A 23,332-nucleotide genomic window follows, 5' to 3' on the forward strand; every position below is an offset into this window, starting at 1 on the left:
CCCGTACCATGAATATCATCTATGAAAGAGACAAAATATTTATATCCACCTTGAGCTCGAACACTCATCGGACCACAGAGGTCTGAATGTATAAGCTCCAAGGTTTCTTCGGCTCTATTACTTTTTCCAATAAAAGGTCATTTGGTCATCTTACCTTTAAGGCATGTTTCACATACTGGTAAGGAGTTTTCTTCTAAACTCTTTAGAAGTCCACATTGCACCAACTTCTCAATCCTATTGAGGTTGATGTGACCTAACCTTAGATGCCAAAGATGGGCGTTTTTCTTGGGAGAAACCTTTGGCCTTTTAGCAGTTGTCACCGTATGGAACATTTCAGTATTAAGCAAGGCTTTTATGACTAACGATCTTAGTATATATAAGATATTTTCCATTGAACCAAAACTAATCTCCATACCATTCTTAAAAATAAAAAGCTTAATCTAAGAAAAGAAGACGGTATAACCTTGTTCAATGAGACAAGAAACCGAGATTAAGTTCCTCTTGATATGAGGAACTACAAAAACATTATCCAGTAATAGATAATGTTTCTTGTCCAAAAATAACCTCAACCTATCTACAACAACAGTTGAAACAACCTCACCAATACCGAATCTAAGAATCAACTTTCCCACTTGCAACGTTTGCTAGGAACTAAATCCTTGGTAGGAAGAACTAAAGTGGTTAGTAGCGCCTGAATCAAGTATCCAAGCAGAATCATCATTCTCGACCAAAAACGTCTCTAAGACAAATAAATCACATTTACTGTCTTTAGACTTCTTCCTCTTCTGGAGAGTAGTGGGATCAGTATCAGAACCTAAATAAACTTCAAGTTTCATTTCAGAGAACACTTATCGTCGATGAACTTCATCAGAGTTAGTAACACTTGCTTTCTCTAATTGGAGGTTATCTTGGAAACTGACACTACTGGTATCTTTGTCATCCATCCCTTTGTGCTCAAAAAGTGAGAACTGACGTTCAAACAATTCTTGCAACGAGTCCATGATCTGACGTGCAATGACCATGTTCTCAACCCTTTTGGCCAATGCATCAGGTATGCAAGCCAAAATGTGAAGTCGAGCCAACAAGTTAGCCTTCATCCACACTTCATATTCATTACGAATATTTCACGGTGCATTAAGGGTCGGGACTTGAGGACACTCCTCAACCATGTTAAACTCGAGGTCGTTTACCACGAAATATGTTTTAATAGACTCTTTACAATGTATGTAATCGGTCAAATTAGAGGCAACTAACGGAAAATCATTCATGTTGCTGAAAAAACAAACACATTAACCTACGTTAGGTTTTAGCAAATACTCTTTGAAAAACAACATCCAATACGGTTTAGCAAAACTGAAATGAGCCCCGTGTGACATCTAGTTTCGCAATGATGTTTTAAAGGTTTAGGACAAAAGCCACCAAAGGCTAGTCAATTTATCCCTCCTCTGAATTGAGACATTCTCAACCAACCATTAATACCAGAATAACTCTTACTCCTATAATCACTAGTCATCATTGATTTTGTCAAGAAATCATTAACTTGCTTTACAATTTTTCGTAAGTGAGACCCATCATTTTAGGCCCTAAAGTTCCACCCCAAGCAGCCAATGCGAGGGGAAAAAATCTGATTGGGGCAAAAACTAAAGTGACTCTATCCATTTCTGGAGTTCACCTTGATATTGACCAACTGCACAAAACCCATCCAAAGGGGGACATTCCCAGGGCGCCACGAGGGAGTGTAAGAAGATCTCACAGTGCGAAGCAATGAAGAAGACCGTAGGACGTGTTGACACACACACTTCACCTACTTACTATAATCACTCTCCATCCACCTTGATATTGATTCATGCAAACACCATCTGAAGGGGGATGCTCCAAAGGAACCACAAAGTCAAGCATGAATCTCACGACATGAACATTCAAGGAGAAGCGTGAGTGGAATCATTGACATATCATATATATCTCTTCCTCCTATTGAGTATTTTATAACCTAGGGTCTAGTTTACTTAGAAAAAACACGGCTAAGAATTTTAACTAAGTGACTTTTTAGCTTTGCCGAGAGTAACATTTACTTTAGAAAGTTGAAACAACTTTTGATCATCATTCATTAAACTCTTTAACAAAGTCTTTGATCAACTTTCACATGCTTGCATAAAATCTATCTAATTCACCTTTCTAGGTAGGTTCCCAGGTAGGGGTATTCTGTTTTCGTCAGCTTAAGTACCCCAGCCTAGACAGAACCCACCTTAGACAAAAGGTCCCTTATAGATAGATTTAATACAATTTTAATCTTTTATGGAAATCAGTTTAATACTATTAAACCAATTTAAAAGATTAAACTTAGGTATCTAATCTCATTAGAACCTTGAACTTAGGTCTATCTCAATCCAATTTTAAAACTCTTTTAAAACATGAGTTCACCTAAGTCCGCATGCAACTCTTTCTTATCGATTTTAGTTCTAATTTCCATTATAACACTTATAACCGGAAACAACCAAAATCATCCACGATGCGAAGCTACATATACAAGGCATTCATAACTCTTATAAACAAGTCTAAGTGTCATGCTCCATGCATTGTTCATTCATTGGTACTTTTATATAACACTTATATAACAAAGCAACGAACCAAGCATACATGCTTCCATATACCTTTATACTATAACTCTTATAAATAAAGATGATGCATGAATATGCTTAATGCATACATAAATATAACTCTTATTTTTCATTATGCATGTGCATGCTTTCTTGTAATTTCATCATGCCAATAACTATATTATAACATTTATAAAATAAGATGCATGAATAAAATTATTGAAATGCCTTGAATCTGTTTGTTGGCGCTTCAGTATATTTATTTATTTTCAATTATTTACGATTATGACCCTAGGATTTAGAGTAGTGCGCTATATAAACTCTCTAACCCTAGAGGCGCCGTTTTGATGTAATTTCTGAAAACATTCTCTCAAATAATATTGTTCTCCCTCTGCTCGTGGACGTAGCTAATACACTGTTAGTGAACCACGTGTATCTGTGTGTCGATCTTCTCTATCTCTACGTTCCTTTTTTGTGTTCTTTAATTGTTAATTTCGTAACAAAAATGAATAACCTACCGTGGGTTTTATACCTATATGTCATTCACTATGGCATATAGACAGCATACATCCTATGTACATTAAATAAAAGTTGATGAATCGGGATAATTAGCCTCAAATCCTCAAAAACAAAAGCTAAATATTACAAAGAGCAAAGAGTCTCTGGTTCAAATAGGCGAACTGGGTCTTGAACTGTCCAGGCGAAGAAACGCATCTCCTTGATCATGTACCAAATCCTTGTGATCGCCTACACGAGAGAGTAAACACTTTACTCTATCGTTTAGTAACGTTGTGTGAGCATAAATGATCGTTTAGCAACGATCGTGTACCTTTGACTAAGTGATGAAGCATGAAGGCAAGCGATTGTGCAGTGCACATCTTGCAACGTAAGCCTTAAGCGATCGACTAAACGATAACGATGCGGTGAAGTAAAATCGTCTAAACAATCGCAGAGCAAGCGTCAAGGTATCGTATACTGAGTGATCGTGTAGTCAGTGACTATGCGATGAGGCATGCTGAACTACACGATCGTATAGTGCGTGTGCCTTTTATTAAACGATGAGCACCAAATGCTCTATGCGATCGTTTACCTCCAACATCCACATGATCGAGCAACCAACGCTATATGATAGAGTAAACTCTTTACTCCATCGTTTAGAATTAGCTAAACAATTGTTTAGTAAATACAACATGATCGTGCAAAACTTTTCTACACGATCATTTAGCCAAATCCCAACTATCGTTTACCTTAGGCTACACGATACGACCAACTTTTGGTCTTCTTTCTCGATGAGAACTGTATCTCCATGCTTTGAAACTTCATCATGGACGACTCAACAAAATTCAAACACTTTGAATACAGACTCAATTGCTTGTTAATTATACTCAAAGACGCAGGGACTCTTACAAATTAACACTTTGTAATAATAAAGAAAGCTTTAAATAAAGGCAATCATCCCATAACATTCATCAACACATCCATAAATGCATTTAATTCTTAAACGCAATGCAGAAACCTTAAAACTGACCACGACTGTAAAGAAAGTTCAAAACATAAATGGTAATTTGGAATATCATAACAACCTAGCTCTGATACTAATTGAAGGAAATCAAACATGAGAATTTCCATGAGCAGCGGAAGGGATCGTTCCAAATTCCATTTGAATTAACACAAAAAATTACAGTCTAAAATGGAAACTAACAGGTCATGCACAAAATGAAATTACAACATGTTTAACGAAGATACAGGGGATAGAGGATGCATACCTTTGAAGAACCATTCTTCAGGACTCCTTCGATCAATCTCCAATGCGTCCAATAATAACAACGACCGGAACAACACGACCACGAACACAACGAATGGCCAACAGCTCCTCGAACCCTATCGAGTCTAACTCAAACCACGAACTGAGTGAGGACACCACCACAATGGTTACCTTGGTATTCTTGGTGTGAGAATCCAGAAGTTGTGGGCTTTGTATGATCTTAGCTTGAGGAAGAGACTGGAGGTCTATGATCAAGTAGACGATCGAGCAAATGAGAGATATGACACTATCTATCGTATAGACGATGTGCTCGATCGTTTAGCAAACGGCAGCCTATCGCATAGACTAAGCCACTCAATCGTGTAGCTACGATCAGCTGAATGACTATCATATAGTCAAAGGTAAGCAATCGCTTAGCTGATCGTGTAGTCTCTCAATGTTATCGCTTAGTGAAACACTTTCACTTGATAGCTTGTCTCCATAAGTACTTTTTTAATCAAGTTACTCTCTTATTTTAGGAAAAAAATTTCCTTTTATCTCACGGTTACTATAAAACCACCAATAACCTCTCACTTAATCGGTTATTAGAGAAAAAGAAATTAATTATCATATAATTAATATATTATAAATAAATATGATAATCAACTTACCATATTATATTTATAACCTATAGTTTTAATATTTCATCTCATGAAACATATAAACCATAGTTCTTTTTCTATTTTATGGTACTTAATGTAAATCATATTTACATTAATTGCTCCACTTGATGTATCTCATACATCACACCAATTATATCATATATAATTGAATTTCCTCTTGTTAATTTGAACACTTCAAATCAACCCTAAAATCTGATTCTTGACTTGAATCCATAGAGCTACCAAGGGGTCCTTATGGACTTGTAGCTTGAAGATCTAACGATACGTGAATAACTGACTAAACTCTTTAGTCATGGGATCCACCATCTGTTAACTGCTGGGCACTCCACTAAAGACCGGCAGCTGCACTCTTTTCACTACAAATATAATTTTGTGTCTATATTAACCAATCAACAGTGCGAGAACTCTTCACAGATCGCTCGTAAGTACAGCTGGGCCAATATACCGTTTTTGACCCTGTAGTTACATCTAACTCCTTAAGTAGCACTAATTCCTCTAATGAACAATAAGTCATAGTCCTACTATGATTTGGTTCTCTCTTCCAAAGAGAGGGTGCGGCCACTATCTTCAAGACCCGGAATCAGCTTTTAAAGGAGAAATCTATCTACTTACCCCTGCCTCGGGGAAGGAGTGAATTTCATCTTGTGTAATTGAGTTCCCACCTCCCCAATAGACAAATCCCCAAAAAGGTAGGCTTGTTGAGTTGGCAATTTGGCCACTCTCACCCATACTAATCAAAGGACCGCCCTCATAGGCAGGAGTTCCCAAAACACTCAGGATTAAGGTCATGTCACCTATGGTCGTTATAGTGAGATGTAAGTCTCAATTATCAATGGTGTTATATAAAGAGACAAATCATCTCGTGGTCCGGTCTTATACAAACTCTTTGTATTGGACACCCCCACTCGCATGTCTCTACATGAATGGTCAGGATCAAATCATCTGTAGTAGTTCACAACACTTGTAAACCTCTACAAAGTAGGTCGTATCCGTAGTGTCATCAGGATAAGGTATCTCTCCTTAATCCGTATACTACAGACCTTTTAGGTTATTACTTAAGGGATGATCCACTTGTATATCTCATATACATGCTTAAATTTACATAAAATAACTACAAATCTTTGTTTATTGGATATGAGTAAATGCAAATAAAATAACTCTTATTTTATTAATAACAATGTGTACAACTGTTTACAAACTACGAGACTCTAGGAGAATTAGAACACCAATCCCAACAAAGTTTGTAATCTTTTATTCAATATTCCTTATAAAATTAATATTTGTCATATAAATACCTTATTTTAATTTATTTAGGATTGTATAAAAGACCATTTTATTTATCTTCGAAGATAGCCTACTCTTAAGTATATCTTTGAACATATATATTCCTTTTGTTTTGTTTCAGCATGTGCATCTTAATATACCCAAATCCTGAAATGTCCTAAACTAGTTAAACTACACTTCTATAATCCAAAATTATCTCCAAGATAATTTTGAAGGAAATAATGTCCACAATGCAATCTCAATTGCATGCCCTAATAATATCCACAATACAATCTCTAGTAAGGTTGATTGTTCAACCTTGGTCAAACTTACTGGAAATGGAATTTTTTCAAGATTTTTTTGTAAATCTTTGACAAAGTTGTAAGAATTTGGGTAAGAAATAACAAAAAATTTTAGAAAACCTTGAAGGTTTACCTACCAAAAAAACTTTTGTTTCAGAACTTTTCCCTTAAAAACAACATACTCCACATGAAAGAAAACAAATAACGTACCTGGTGTATCAAAGGTAAAATTAGGATCCTCAAGTATAGCCGTTTTCATGAAAACAAAATGGAAAACTGAAGTTTAAGATTTCAAAGTGAAGGTGTGGATCTGAAAGGTTTGTGTTAGATATGTTAGGTAAGTTAGGTAAGTTAGGTATAGGTAAATTTAAGGCAATTGAATGAGCACTTAATGAAGGACAAAATGAAATTTTCACTATGTGTGGTCTTCCACTCAAAATTAGAAAAAGTAGTTTTTAAAAAAGAGGTTAGTTTTGTAGGGTTAAGATATGTTTAGGTTAAAAATAACAATTTTGCACGATAATTACCTAACAATAATTATTATGATGATTAAAAAAACTTGAATGGTAGTTAAATACTTCAACTAGCATAAAGTTTGTTCTTACAACATTGAGATTAGAGATTTGATTCTCACCATACATACATATAAAAAAAATTATAATAGTACAAACTAAACCCTCAAATTTACGTAATTATAAAATTAGAGCTTGTTATCGGCTTAGATGGACTTTGTCAAACGTGTCTATGTTTTAGAAGAATGTAGTCATTAAAAAATGTTGTAATTAAAAATTTATTTGTGCAATTGTAAAAAACATTTAAAAAAATTGGTGTACCCAATTGAACATAGTTTAACTGACATAAAAGTTATATTCGTCAACTTTGAGTGAGGTTGGATAAAAAAAAACTCAGTTTATGTAAAAAATTGTTACAATAAAAATTTTTACACATTTTTCTAAATAAAACTGGTACAAGAGTATAGGAATTGAAAATATATTTTGACCACCAAATTATAAAGAAATTAAAATTTTCAAAACGAGTATAGTTCGTAAAAAAAATTCAGGGTTGAAATCTTCACTCAAAAAATGAATTTAATAGTCCTAGTTAATTTACAATTAATCATTTAACCAAAAAAAACTTTTTTAAGTGCATTTAGCAAAAAAAAACTTAATTCATTTAAATCCTAACACATAAACATAAAAATAAATCCTTAAACAGTGTATTAAAAATATAATAATAATAAAACAGAATCTTTGTAAATATTTACTTTTAATGTAAATGAACAAATTAGAAACATTTTTGTTAGTATTTAATTCTTTTTTTCTATTTTAGTCTTTATATTTTCAATGGTTCAATTTTGTTCTACATATTTTCTATAAATCTTTAAATTAGCTATTGTAGTAGTTTTTTGTTATTGTTTTTTTTTAAAAAAAATAAAAATCTCTAGCCGCATCTTTTTTACAAACTCTGAAAATATATTGATATATTGTCTTTTCATGCATAAAAATTATTAGTGTTATTTAATTACCAATTTTAAAGGAAAAGGGATTTATTTTATTTATTGAAGATACGTAAACTCAAATAAAACAAAATTTAAAATATATAAACTAAAATGATAGTTTAACAGATAAAGTAAACAGCAGAGAGAATTTGTTTACACAAAGTTGGAAATAAAGTGTTGAATTTTATTGGATGAAATTAGAATAAATAAGAAAACTTTAGATAGTAAAATGGGCCTTTTTTTTCATTTTAATATTGCAAAATGGGATTTAAAGTAACTTAATTAAAAAAATTTATAACTTTTTTTTTTTTTTAAAAAAAGAGCCAATTATAAAAATCACCCATGAAAGATAATGGTAGTTACAATTATACCCTCAAATTTTTAATTATAAAAAAGAAAATTATTTCAAATGGTAAAACTGTTGAAACTATTTACAAGATATAGCAAAATTTTAGAACTATCAATGATAGACGGTACTGATAAACTTCTATCAGTACATCAATGTCACTTATAGACACCTATCATTGTCTGTACCTATCATTGAAAGTACTAAAATTTTACTATATTTTAGAAATATTTTGGTTCATTTTTCTATATTATAAGCAAACAAACACTTTTTTTCAAAATTAAAAAAAAAAAAAATCAAACAGAGTCTTATTTGTGTTTCGTCTAAAATAATGATTGAGATTTAAACATTTTTTAATAAAAAAAACAATATATTCGTGTATTGTTTTAAATATTAAAGGAAAAGTAAGAATTAAAAAAATAGATACGGTATCAAAATACAAATAATTGCATTACAAATTTCCACTATTTATAAACACTAACCTTTATGCGTACTTTTCATGCTGATGTGTACGGAGCAATTTGCTCTCTCTCTCATTAACTAATGTCAAATTATTTTTTTTTTTTGGACAAATTGGAAAAACAAGTACTCTCTAAATAAAGTTTTTATTTCAAAAAATGATAGCTAAATTGGAAAATAATTTATTATTTATAACTACATCCTTAAATTTTTAATTTTAATAATTCAGTCATCAAATTTATATGAGTGTTACAATTTCATCAAATTGGACCTTCAAACTTAGAGTTGTATAGTTTTGAGGGTTCAAATATAAACACTTGTAAAAGTTTAGGGACCTAATTTTTATAAGGGTTGTTTTTAAATATAGAAAAATAATCCAAAATATTTACAAGATATAACAAAATTTTAGAACTATCAATGATAGACGCCGATAGACTTCTATCCATGTCTATCATTTGTTATATCTTGTAAATATTTTCAACAGTTTTACCATTTGAAATAATTTCCCTTAAAAATATCAGATTTTAAAATGAAGTATCATTTTGAAAATTAACTAGAAATTCAAAATGTTTTCTTAAAAAATATGAAATTTATAGGTAAGAAAAAAAGCGTGAATTTTAAAATATATATAACTAAAAATAAAATTATTATCAAATAGAGTTTAAGTTTTTTTTTTTTTAGTTTTTTTTTTTTATGTCTAATAAGTTTTAACTTTCAATTTGTATCTAATAAACTCTTGGACTATTTGACATTTCTTAAAATTCCCGAGCCTATTAGATTTTTTTTTTTTTTAAAAAAAGATGGTTTAGGGCTTGTTTGGTTTGAAATGTTTTAAGATTTACCGAGTTTAACGAATATATGTTTGACAACAATTCAAATTCTGTTTTTGAAAATTATTTTCGGATTTTATGATTCAAACGGTGTAAATTTAGAAAATAACATTTTTATGTTTCTTTGTATCCAAATTTTAAAAATTAAAATACGAAATTATATTAAATAAAGATAAAAATATTTAGAAATATAATATATCATATTATAATTTCAATTCATTTTTAAAAAAATTAAAATATATATTATGTAATGTATTATAAATTAAATTAGGCTAAATTTCAAATTTGGTCCCTATGGTTTAAATAAAGTTAAAAGTTAGTCTATATGATTTTAAAATTTATAATTTAGTTACTATAGTTTGGTAGTACATATGGTTTGTTAAATTCTCTTAGATAGCCCCTACGACAGTGACTATTTATTATGAAGCTTTTATCAAACTATATGGGGTGAATTCTAATTATAAACCATAAGACTTAAATTTTAACTTACTCTAAATCATAGGGACCAAAATAGATAAATTCTATAATATTACAAAACAATAATTATACAATTTTTTCAACATAAAACATGTTCATAAATAAATTAACAATAATTTATTATCAACTAAATGTTTAGTGGGTAACTACAACTAGTTTATAATTGTATACATTATAATTCAATTTCTGAATTCTGTTACCAAACACATAGCTGAAAACATGAAATACAATTCTGTTTTCATTTAATCTCTTATTTTCAAATTTCTGTTTTCATATCCTCTACCAAACAGGTCCATAACATTCTATTAGATATAAAATTTAATTTTATGTTTAATAGGTTCATTAAGTCTAAATAATGTTGAATATGTTAGTAATCTAATTGACATTTTTAAAGATCAAAGATTTATTAAATTCAAAATTAAGTCGAGAGACATATTAGATATTTGTTTTTTAAAGTAGAAACATATGGATACAAATAATAAAAATTTAGGGACTAATCTTGTAATTTAACTCGAAAAGAAGACTACTTTGATTTTTATTACTTTATTGCAACCAATTGTTCAAATATGTGTACCAGTGTGATTATGAATTGGATTGGAGCCACACATGAGTTGGTTGAGGAGAATACTAGTGGGTGGATATAATTTTGAAGAATTCCTTCCTCAATCGATTCAAATTTATTTATTCATTTATTGAAAGAGGTTAAATATATATATATATATTATAGTTTTAAAATATATATAACAAAAATTAAAAATTACTTTTAGTTCCTGAATTTTAAGAAAAGTAAGCTTTAAAACCCTAAACTTTAGTTTGTAACGGTTAAGTACTCGCACTTTTAAATTTGTAATAATTTAAGTTATTGAATTTTAATAAGTATAAATTTAAACCTATTTGGTAACCATTTCATTTTTTGTTTTTGATTTTGAGAATTCAGCCTATTTTCTCCTCATTTCTTACAATGATTTGCATATTTCTTATGTACAGTACTTGAATTCTTAGTTGAATTCCAAAAAAAAAAAAAAAAAAAAATTTAAAACTACTTTTTTTAATTTTTAAAATTTGGTGATAACAAAATAAGAAATTTGGAGATAGAAGTAGTATTTATAGGTTTAATTTTTAAAAAATAAAAAATAAAAACAAAAAACCAAATGGTTACCAAACGGGACTAGTCTTTGTATTTTATAATTTATGATGTTTTAATCCTTATTGTGAAATAATATTAAATTTTAATGAACCTTTGTAGGTTAAATAAACTGATTTAGGGTCTTTTTTTTTTTTTTTAATTATAAATACCAAATTGTTACACAATCAAAATTGGCCATTAAGTTTGATGAGATTTTTCACAATAGAGACTAAGGCTCCGTTTGGGATTGTGTTTGCAATTGGGAAAATCTTGATTGCGTACATTATTTGGTAAAAGAAATTATTTAGGCTCCTTTGGTAACTATTTCGTTTTTTGTTTTTGGTTTTTAAAAATTAAACATATTTCCTCCAATTTCTTACAATCATTCTTTCTTAAGCAAATTCCATAAGCAAAAACAAAATTTTTAAAGCTATTTTTTTTAATCTTCAAAATTTGGCTTGGTTTTTTAAACCATTGATTAAAAATTGATAACAAATGAAGAAATTTGGAGATGGAATTATTGTTTATAGGCTTAATTTTTAAAAACAAAATGGTTATTTAAATCATTTTGTTTAATTTTTAAAATCCATCGAAATCACTTTTTAATTTTAAAGTTGATAGATACTAGCATTTAGATTTAGCTTCCCTAAAAATTTGCTAACTTTTTAACTATTTAAATAAATATATTATAATAATATCCTTTTATATTAATATATTTTGTCATATATTCTTAAATTGTAATTGATTATTTTTATCATAATTATTTTTTAAAAACTTTTATCAAATGATTTAGATTAAATAGAATTAGTCGAAATTTCAAACATATACAATATTTTATAAATTATAAATTATAAATTAATCATCCATACAAAAATAATTGAAATAATAAGTCTAGATTGATTCATATAACTAAATTATACCAATTTAGTACTAATTTACTGAACATCGTAATTAGAGATTTATCAAACACTATTTTATTTTCATTAACTGCTTCTTTTTCTAAAAGTACAGCCGTTGGTGTCGGCACTCTCAAACAGAACCTAAATTGTTAGAGATTTAAAAATATATGAATTAAATTGTTACATATTAAAAAGCAATGACTAAATTATTGTAAATTTAAAAATACAAAAACTAAATCGTTATGAATTAAAATTTCAAAGATCAAAATTCTTACCTATATAAAATTTCAAAAAGTAATTTTTAATTGAATAAATAAGCTTAGGAAACAAAAATAATATTGAAATTTCCGTTAATACAGTTAAGATTAAGGGGTGAAAACAGAGGGGTTTCTTTTATACAAATATATATAAAATATCAAATTTTGATAAACCGACACTTCAATAATATTTAAAATTCACACTGCCACATACATTTTTCTATACGTGGCTCCAATAAATAGGAAAATGAATTTAAATTTCTACATTAAAAAATAAAAAAAATTCATAGATAAAAAGTATCAAACTATTTACAGAATTAACAAAAAAAAAATATACACTGATATATTTCTATCAATCTCTATCAATGATAGACTTATATTAGTTTCTATCATCGATAGTATCAATGATAGACTTATATCAGTTTCCATCACCGATAGTATCAATGATAAACTTCTATCAATTTTTAAAATTGATAGACACTGATAGACTTCTATCAATCTCTATCAGTGATAGATTTCTATCTGCTTCTATTGCTACAACATTTATATGTGATAGACATTGAGAATAATGTCTATCACAATTATAATTAAATTTTGCTATTTGTATAAATATTTTTCTTACTTCTCTATTTTCGAAAATCTCCATAAAAAAAAATACACAATCATTACTTTTTCAAAAAAAAAAAATAATAATAATACACCATCACTGCTTGAATCAATACGCCGACATCTATTATATATTAATTTATTCCCAAAAAAAATCCTTTATAAAACAATAATTTATTTTAAAAAAATTGAAAGAGAAATCCCATAAAACGTCCCTTTTTAATGAATTCCCTTTTTTTTTTGTTTTTTGTTTTTCTTTTTTCATATCAAACTGAATTTTCCTTTTAAAAAAAATCCCACCTGCCCTCTATATGATTATTGATTTTTTTTTTTTTACAAATATATGAAGATAATCAAAACTTCAAATCTTGAAATTGATAGTACAATTCATATCAGTTGAGTTATACTCACGTTGGTCTCTATTTGATTAATTAATTTAAGAGAACAAATATTATATTTTCAGTTTACTAAATCATATATTACAAAATGAAATAAAAAACACTTACTAAGTCATTTTAATTACTAAAATTTAAATATATGATAAGATTTTTTTAGGTGGTGGGGTGTGAGATTCAAAGAACCTCTAATCTTTTGGTCAAGAGTACGTATTTTTATGTTAATTAACTATGTTTGTGTTCTAATAAATGATAAAATTTGAATATTCAATTAACTAAATTTTATTTTTGTTTTTTATTTTAAAAAAACCATGGCATAAGTTATATGACCTTTGTAGCTAAACAATGCTATTTTTGGCCATGTAGGTTTATCTTGGATGTTTTTTAGCCAGGTTGAAATAATTTATTATCAAGTTTGAGTTATTGTTTATGAACTGTTTGATTTTGTAGATGGGGGAAGTATTTCAATGGTTATGTTAATTTTCTCCCTTATATATAATTTGGCTTTTTAAAAGAAAAAAAAGTATAATTTGGTTTGTAGTTAAATATTTTGTTGGTTGAATTTCATGTCATTTTGTTTGTTAGGTGTTGGAAAGCCTTTTATTATAGTTTTCATTTTTCATTATTATATTTAAGTTTTTGTGAGAATGAGTTTAATATAATTTAATCCACTTGAAAATTTGTATTTAAAACTCACTCAAATAAGCTAAATGTACAATATCTTTGTCCCTCGTCCCGGTTACCTATTTCATTTTCCATCTCTTGCAAAAAATTTTACAAAAATTGGGATGAGCATTCTTCCCAAAGAATTTACAGGGATCGGGTTTCCTACGGCAATCTTCCTCATTTGAATTTTAACAAAAAATATTAATTTATTAACTTAAACCACCCTATTAAAATTTTTAACTAAATATCTAATTTAAATATACAGTGAGTTATATATATAATAAAAATTACATATATATAATCGGGGCGGGGCGGGACGTGGAAGTGGGGCAGAGTCGGGGATGAGGACGGGGGCAAAGAATATAAACCCAGTACTCATCCCCATTTAGCCAACGGAAAAAATTTTCTCCTCGCTCTCTTCCCCATTTCCCGTCTAAATATAAGTAATTTTTTTTAAAAAAAAAAAAAAAAAATCCTAAACATAATTGGATGATAACTCAAATGATAATATAGGAAAAATGGGGAAAAAAAGTTTAAACTCCATAAACTTTCATTATAATAACAATCAGTCCCCATAGAGGATGCAAGCATTATCCGGAATGATTGGGCGTAAAACGTGTAGGTGGCTTTTTAAGTCCGCCATCAAATCCCAGTGCTCAACCTTGGACAAGTAGTGAAAACCAGAGTTATGTAAAAAAACAAGTCCGATTACGCCTATTCCTAAGATAGGACTTATTTTATTAAAATTAATTGAATGCACAATTCAAAAAAAGAAACATTTCGGTGGTATTCTTTCCACTATTTCTTCTTCTACTTCTGGTAAATCAAAAGGTAATCTCTCGCATATAATTGCTCATATAATTGTGGTTACATAGATGCTTTTTATAGCCTATCCAGAAGTTTTCGCAACTCAATCATTGATTTAGCCTAAAAATTTCATTTCAATTGGAATTTGGTTATTCACCATGTACGATGATCCCCACTAATTATCTATAGTTGAATGGTTAAAGCGTCCAACTCATAATTGGCGAATTCGTAGGTTCAATTCCTGTTGGATGTATGCCAATGGGACCCTCCAATTCATTTCACCCCTTTTTCTCGAAAAAAAAAAAAAGTGGGAAAAGTTTATGTCTCAACGAATCACACAACATGAAAGGGAGGGAAACAGATACTCAATTTAAAGTGAGTAAACAGAATTCCATACTCATCTCAACCATGTCTATCAGTATTATAACTATCTATCATTGATAGACAAATACATTTTATTATATCTGTAAATAAGTTGGTTCTTATTTTATGTTTGAAAACAATCATTTCTACTGCATATGCATATATTGTTGTATAGATATGAATATTAAATATATTAGACAATAATAGGTGATTTTAAAATAGTTAAAATTACTTTTGTCATTTTTAAAATTATTTAAAATATATTTTTAGTCATTTAAGATTAATTTTAATAGGATGAATATTATATTTAAAACTGTAAAATTAAATATTGAATTGATTTTGAGTGATTAAAAGTGTATTTTATAGTGATTTTAATTATTCTAAAATCACTCTCAAATATACCATAAATATTTGTATTCGAAAAGAATGGATATTCATGATGTGGAATTTAAATATTGGGTTTGTATTCCCAATTATGTATGAACCAAAATTAAAAAAATTAAATGTAAGATATTAAAATATTATTAATGATTTTTATTTGATACTGTCAAGCAATTCTAAATTGCGTTTTTAATATATTAGGGATATTCTTTAGGACTTTTATGGATGAAAATCCTAACTAATTAATTAAATGTAAGAGAATAAAGGGATGGAATCATAAATGTAAAATAAGAGTTGTTTTTAAATATAGAAAAATGAGTTATCTTATTTATAAATATAATAAAATGTCATTATCCATTAGTGATAGAGGTGATAGACATTGATAGATGGATAGATGGTGATAGATATCATCTATCAATATTTATGACCGATACGGGAAGACAATGACATTTTGTTATATTTGAAATTATTTCTAGCAATTTTACTATTTAGAACAATTATCCTAAAATTTAATATTATTTAATGTATTATCATGTTAAATAATTAAGTAATCCATAAAAAAATTGTACATTAACTAAATAAAATTATTCAAAAGTAAAAAAATTGAATTTAATTGAATTTATAAATAAGTATAAACTAGTTAAAAAAATTGTTTTAAATAGTTATGATAATAAAAAAAAGACAAATGTATTAGTTAAAATTTATTAACTCTAACTATATACTGATATTTAATACATAATTAAAAAATAATAATAAAATTTATTTATTAAATAGGTTATATTTTTTTATTAGCGTTTATCGTTTTTTATTAAGGATTTGATGCAAACCAAAGTGAATATAACTCAATTAGTATACAATTGTGTTGGTGATCAAAAGATGATGCTATTAAGAAGTTAATTATTACTAAATCGAGTTTAATTCAGAGTTTAGTTTAACTGACTTAAAGTGTGCAAGAACGACCTCAAGAGATTGTACTTCGAATCTCTCCATCTTTCTTGTACTAAAAAAAAAAAAAATTAAAAACACTTTTGGTCCCTTAATTTTCATAAATGTAACAATTGTCCTTCAACTTTAGTTGGTAATGATTTGATCTTGTATTTTCAAATTTTTTTAACAATTTATACATTATACGTCGAATTTTGTAACAATGTAGTCTCTATCATGAAAAATATATTCAAATTAATATTATATGTCAATTTTTATTATGTAACAACTTAGTCTTTAAATTTTATATTATAAAAAAATTTGATACTTGATCAACTTATTGATCTACATGTGTAAAGAATTTATTTAAATCTTAATAATATTGTTTATAATAAGGTCTATAAATTGTTACAAATTGTAAAATACTGACTAAATTATTACACATGTTAAAAATGACTAATTTGTTATAAATTTTAAGTTACTGGAACAAAATCGTTACTAACTAAATTGGGAATTATTTGATCGTCTTTCTCCGAGGAAGAGGTGAAACATAATCACTTTGAATTTGGGACAACTATTCGAAATCTTCTCTCATAGAATACTGATAATTCTTGTTCGCCAATTTCATTTAAGATCAAAGCATAAATCACAAAAAAAAAGGTTAAACCCTATTTTAGTCTCTGAACTTTGAATCTTGTTTCGTTTTAGTCCCTAAACTTTTAAAACGTTCACTGTAGTTCCTAAACTTTTAAAACGTTCATTGTAGTTCTTAAACTTTTAAAAAGTGTTTATTTTAGTTCATACTTTTAAAATTATATTAATTCTTCAACAAAAACGTGAGGGGCTTGTATTTTTGGATGACCATGCTCTAATAGCCAAAATATTGAATGACCAAAATTTTGAACTAAAAATATATTTTAAATTCTCCATCTTTGCCACTTTATTCAAAATTGAAACTCTAGATTTTTTTAGTGTAGCTAACTTATTTGGTAGCCTGTTCATCAAAAAATACAAATCATCTCGTCATTTTATTAAAGAGTTAACAAAATCTTAATATAGCATGGATCAAAATAAACACATTTTAGAAGTTTAGAACGAATACTTTTAAATGTTTAGGGGCCAAAATAAAATAATATTCAAAGTTAACTAAAAAATATTTTTAGAAGTTTATAGATCAAAATAGAATATTGCTCAAAATTCAGGAACCAAAGTAAGATCTAAATTAAATAATAATAATAATCAGCAACTAGCCTACCTCATATATATATATTTCCTTTTTTTTATAAAAATACAAATCCATAAAATAATGGCAGTGTTGTAATTTAAAGTAAAGTATAGGGCAATTAGTCTATAACCAAGTCCAAAGGCGCTTGCAAGTTGATGATCCACTTGCAAGTCCGGCGTAAGCTTTGTGATCAAATAATAATATAAATAAATTAATTACAAACTTTGATTTTCTTTTTTAAAAAAAAACAAATATACATAAAAATAATAATATAATAATATAACCTCAAAACAAAACAATCTCTCTCTTCTTTCTCTCTCCTCTTTCGTCGCATTATATATAATCGGAAATTCGCCATTTTGCGATCATCTATTCGTCTTCTTAACTCAGCCCTAACTTTTCTCTCTGCATAAACTCAATAATCACTCGTTTTGAGAGAGAGAGAGAGAGAGAGAGAGAGAGAGAGAGAGAGAGAGGGAGGTTTTTCGAAAATGCCTACTTCGATTCAACTCCATCGAATCAATCCGACGGCCAATCCCGGCGTTGGCGCCGCCGCAACAACTATGAACTGTCACAGAACCGCGGCAGCGGCGGTGACGGTGGCGCGGGAGAAAAGAAGCAGTAATATGACCTCGCTGACGGACGCGGTTTCGGTGCCGGTACCAGAGACGATCGCGCGGCACCACGCGCACGACGTCGGACCGGAACAGTGTTGCTCCGCCGTGATCCAGATCATCGACGCTCCAGTTCATACGGTATGGTCTGTGGTACGACGGTTCGATAATCCACAAGCGTACAAGCATTTTCTGAAAAGCTGTGATGTAATCGACGGTGACGGTACCGTCGGCAGTCTCCGGCAAGTTCAAGTCGTCTCTGGCCTTCCCGCCGCCTCGAGCACCGAACGCCTCGAGATTCTGGACGATGAGAGACACGTGTTGAGTTTTCGCGTCGTAGGTGGGGACCATCGCCTACGAAACTACCGATCTGTTACCACACTGCACGCGATTTCATCATCATCTTCTTCTTCTTCATCAAATCAAAACGGATCCAGATCTTCAACGGTTGTGGTGGAATCATATGCAGTTGATGTACCACAAGGCAACACAAAAGAAGAAACGTGCGTGTTCGTTGATACGATCGTACGGTGTAATCTTCAATCTCTTGCACAAATCGCTGAAAACATGGCTAAAACTTCCTAATTAAATTTCAATTTCTTCTTCTTTTAACACACACACATTCTTGATTTGCATCCCTTTTTCAATTTCTTCATATTTTAGGTGTTTTTTCCCCTTTCAGAAACCGATTATCTCCGCAGATTTGTGTGCAATAATGGTTTATAAAGGAGATTCGTACACCGATCGAACATTTGTGGTTGTGTATTGTATAAATTTGTTCTTCCTTTTTTGGCGTTCTTCGCTTATAGATATAGAATTCTCTCTCTGAAATTAGGCCTGGAATCCGCTGCCATTTTGTATTGATTATGATCAATGTGTTGTTGGTTTTGTAATTAATTATTATGTTGGTTAGTACGTAAATGGTTATATTGTATTGCTTCATGCATGTGTTCTTTTGAGATTCTCTATTCCTTCCTTTTTGCTCATCATCATTATTTTTTCCTTTTTCCCTTGGTGATAAAATTTCAAGTTAGTAACCTTTTTAATTTTGGTTTTCACAATTTGGGTTAGAATTTCGAAGAAATGTTATTGATTAGAAAAAAAAAACTATTTTCATGTATTTCTAAAAGTTTAATTCTAGTTTAATGTGTACTTTTACAAATAAAATGTCCATGTCGATTAGATTTTGATGGATATTTTTGAAAAAATAAACAAAAACAAAAAATTTAAAAAATAAACTTAAATTAGTAAATAAATATTCTATTATGATTTTTAAATGAGTTAATATGTTTATTGTTTATATTATATTTACATTAGTGACATTTTATTGCTTATTTTCTTATCCATGAAAAATTTCGATTCACCCCTCATGATGATATCGAACTCATGAAACATGAAAATATAGATAGAAATATTGACATATCAACAAAAATTTAATACTCTCTTTTACACGTTTCATGCATTTCCTTCAAATCACAAAGGAAAAAAGTATTTAAAAAGAATATATTTTCTACAACAAATCTGATTTTAACGAATTTGATTAAATAATAATAATAATTTTCATGCAAGAAAATATATCGTGTGTGAATTTTATTTAAAAATAGAGGAAAATATTTTCAAAATTTATATATATTGGATAAGGACATATGGAGATATCAAGAATAAATTAGTAGTAGAAATAGTATATAGACTAAAATTGAATATTACAAAAAAGAAACCAAAATGGCACATTAAATTTTGATGTATAAGAGAGAAATGAGTTCAATCTTTGGTAGTGATTTTAAAATCGTTAAATTACTTTTGTTATGTTCAAAATCAGATTCGACAACAAACATACATTTAATCACACAAAAAGCAAATTAAACACAATTTTCATACCATCAAAATTGATTTTGAATGAGTAAAAATATGTTTTGGAGTGATTTTGAAAATGATAAAACTGATTTAATCCTTTCAAGATCACTCTCAAACATATTTAATGTACTAAAATCTAAAAAAGAAAAAAAAATAATATCAAATTTTCAAATATTTACACTTTAAATTATAGTAAAAAATTCTAAAAATGCTTTGTATTTTTGAAATTTTTTTTGCTATAAATTATAAGTATTTTAAAATTTTTTTTATATCTAAAAAGATTCGATAAAAATATTATGTATAAGTTTAATTTTCAAAAAATAACCCGATAATTATTAAACATAGTCTAAGATCAAGAATAACTCTCTATATTCAAGTCAAAAGAAAAAAAAAAAATTATGTCATATTTGGCTAGTTCATTAAAAAAAACTAGTCCGTTCAATTGAAGTTTAGAATCTCGACTTTATCTATAGACATATATAGATATAACCATGGGCATAGCATTTAAGGTCCTTTCTTAAAATCCTTTTTCCATGGTTATTGCTTGGAAAAGTTCATATATAGGGTTTCAAAAATTCAAAATCCATCTTAGGGAATATAAAGTACAATAATTAAAAGTTTATATTAAAGGACCAACCGTTAAGATTCCATTTGGTAACTATTAGTTTTTTTATTTTTGTTTTTGAAAATTAAACCTTTTTTATCTACATTTCTTACAATAATTCACATTGTTTTTAAGTACGATGGTTGAATTATGAGCAAAATTCTAAAAATAAAAACAACTTTTTGAAAGCTAATTTTTTTAGTTCTCAAATTTTGACTTGATTTTTTAAACCATTAGTGAAAAGTAGATAATAAAATAAGAAATTTGGAGGTGAAAGTAGTGCCCATAGATTTGATTTTCATAAACAAAAATAAAAGATAAAATAATTATCAAACGGGACCTAAGTAATTAAAGGGCATGAATAATGACGAGGGGATTTGAATGACTAATTAATATATATATATATATAGTTTTGAATTAATATTTACAAATGGAATTAAAATAGTGAATAAAAAAAAGGGATTGGAGGAATCAAACAGCTGCAATATTGCAAGTGGGGGGAGAAGAAGAGTAGAAGAAGGGTATGCTTTTGATTAGTACTAAGTAATTAAAGGGCATGAATAATGACGAGGGGCCATGGCAACTTGCTTCTATTTTTATTATCTTTAAATATAAATATTCTTAATTTAAGTGATTTTTTTTTTGAAATTTTAAATTAATTTTTTCAAATTTTGAAAAGTTTTGCAACTTGCTTAACCAACTTGCTCATATAAAGACATTTCTTTTTTCTTTTTTTAAATTACTATTTTGAGATTTTTTTTAGTTCTTTCCTTCTCTCTTTGGTTTACTTTTTAGTGAGAGATGAAATGTTAACCTCGAGTGACTGACTAGACAATTCATTTAATTTTCTCTCTTTTAGAAAAAAATATCAATTCCTATTTTTAAATTTTAAAAAATAGAACTATTTTCAAATATAGAAAAACTAACTAAAATTTTTACAAATATAACAAAATTTTACTATTTATCTATGTGACATTGATAGACTACTATCATTTATCAGTGATAGACATTAATAAATGTCTATTAATGTCCAACTATTGATATATTGTGATATTTTGCTATATTTGAAAATATTTTAATTAATTTTTTTATTTAAAGTAATTTTCCTTAAGTTGTTTTCAAATATAGGAAAATGAACCAAAATATTTGTAAATATAGTAAAATTTCACTATTTATACGTGATAGATCACGGTAGATCGCGATATACTACTATCTGTGTCTATCAGACAGATAGATACATATAGTATTTTATCACGATTTATCGCAGATAGACTGTGATATTTTGCTATTATTTGTAAATATTTTTAGCAGTCTTGTCATTCAAAATAATTTCTCAAAAAATATTGTATGAAAATTATAATTTATGTCAATTAATAAACTCTTAAATTTCTTGCGAGTGAATTAATTTAGACTCTTCATTATAATTACATTTAAAAATTGTCAATTTATCAATCCTCACGGATATGTAACCTTTTTCAAACATCGATTTTACAAAATGGAATAGTTAGAATTAATACATGAATGATTATCAAAAGAAAACCCTAATTAACCAAAAGTCTAAATTGATACACTTATGAAAATTTAATTGATACAACTATAGTCAAAATGAGCATACCTCTTAACTAGTATAATCTTTGTAGTATGAACCTCAAGATCATAAGTCCAATTCTCTAACTCCACATATTTTTTCTTTTAAAAATTGATATAATTATAAACTACACACTAATGATTTTTCAAACAAAACCTAATGTAAGGTGTAAATTGATACACTTACAAAAATTCTTAGTTTTTACATCGATACAATTATTTGTTATAGTGTTAATTATTAATACAACGTCTAAAGTTGAAGGGTATAAATTGATATTTTTTCTATTTTATAAATCAATATCTATTCATCTTCAACCATCACGAGGGTGAATGATATATATTATCAATTTTTTTTTAAATAATAGATGGAGATAGTAGGGTTTTAACCTTGAGAGAGATGTAGTATATGCACATTTGGGTGTTCAAATGACCCGACAACCCGAACAACCTGAACAATTCGGATTATCCAATCCAAATTGTAAGGGTTGAGTTGGATTAGTTTTAATTTTGGGTTGAATTTTTTATATTTTTTTCCGGATTGGGTTTGGTTTGGGTTGTACTTTTAAAAATTTGGATTGACCCAACCCAACCTGAATTTCTAATATTATTAAAAATATATATATTATAACCTAAAAATATTATAACTCATATATATTTTTATGATGTTTGTATGAAGTTTGTAATAGAAATTTTAAATTTTGATATTTAACATTTGAGTTTTATGAAATTTTAATTATTAGTATTTGTTAGTACATAAATTTAAGTATTTTAAGTCAATAAAAAATGTAATATTAAGAAAAGAAAAATAATAAATAATCCGATGAC

At 28.3% G+C, this 23,332-nt stretch overlaps 1 protein-coding gene across 1 annotated transcript; it reads left to right on the top strand.

Annotated features, from left to right (window-relative positions):
* Positions 1-18,231: 18,231 nt before the first annotated feature.
* On the top strand, positions 18,232-19,372 carry LOC120081751 (abscisic acid receptor PYL4-like). Its single transcript, XM_039036870.1, has one exon. It carries the CDS (start codon positions 18,340-18,342, stop codon positions 19,045-19,047), a length of 708 nt encoding a protein of 235 aa, XP_038892798.1. The 5' UTR covers positions 18,232-18,339; the 3' UTR covers positions 19,048-19,372.
* Positions 19,373-23,332: the final 3,960 nt, after the last annotated feature.

Source organism: Benincasa hispida, chromosome 7 (genome assembly GCF_009727055.1).
Source record: "Benincasa hispida cultivar B227 chromosome 7, ASM972705v1, whole genome shotgun sequence".
Lineage (NCBI taxonomy): Eukaryota > Viridiplantae > Streptophyta > Magnoliopsida > Cucurbitales > Cucurbitaceae > Benincasa > Benincasa hispida.

Coding starts and splice junctions, on each gene's coding strand:
- LOC120081751 (XM_039036870.1), top strand. CDS start 18,340: ATGCCTACTTCGATTCAACTCCATCGAATCAATCCGACGGCCAATCCC.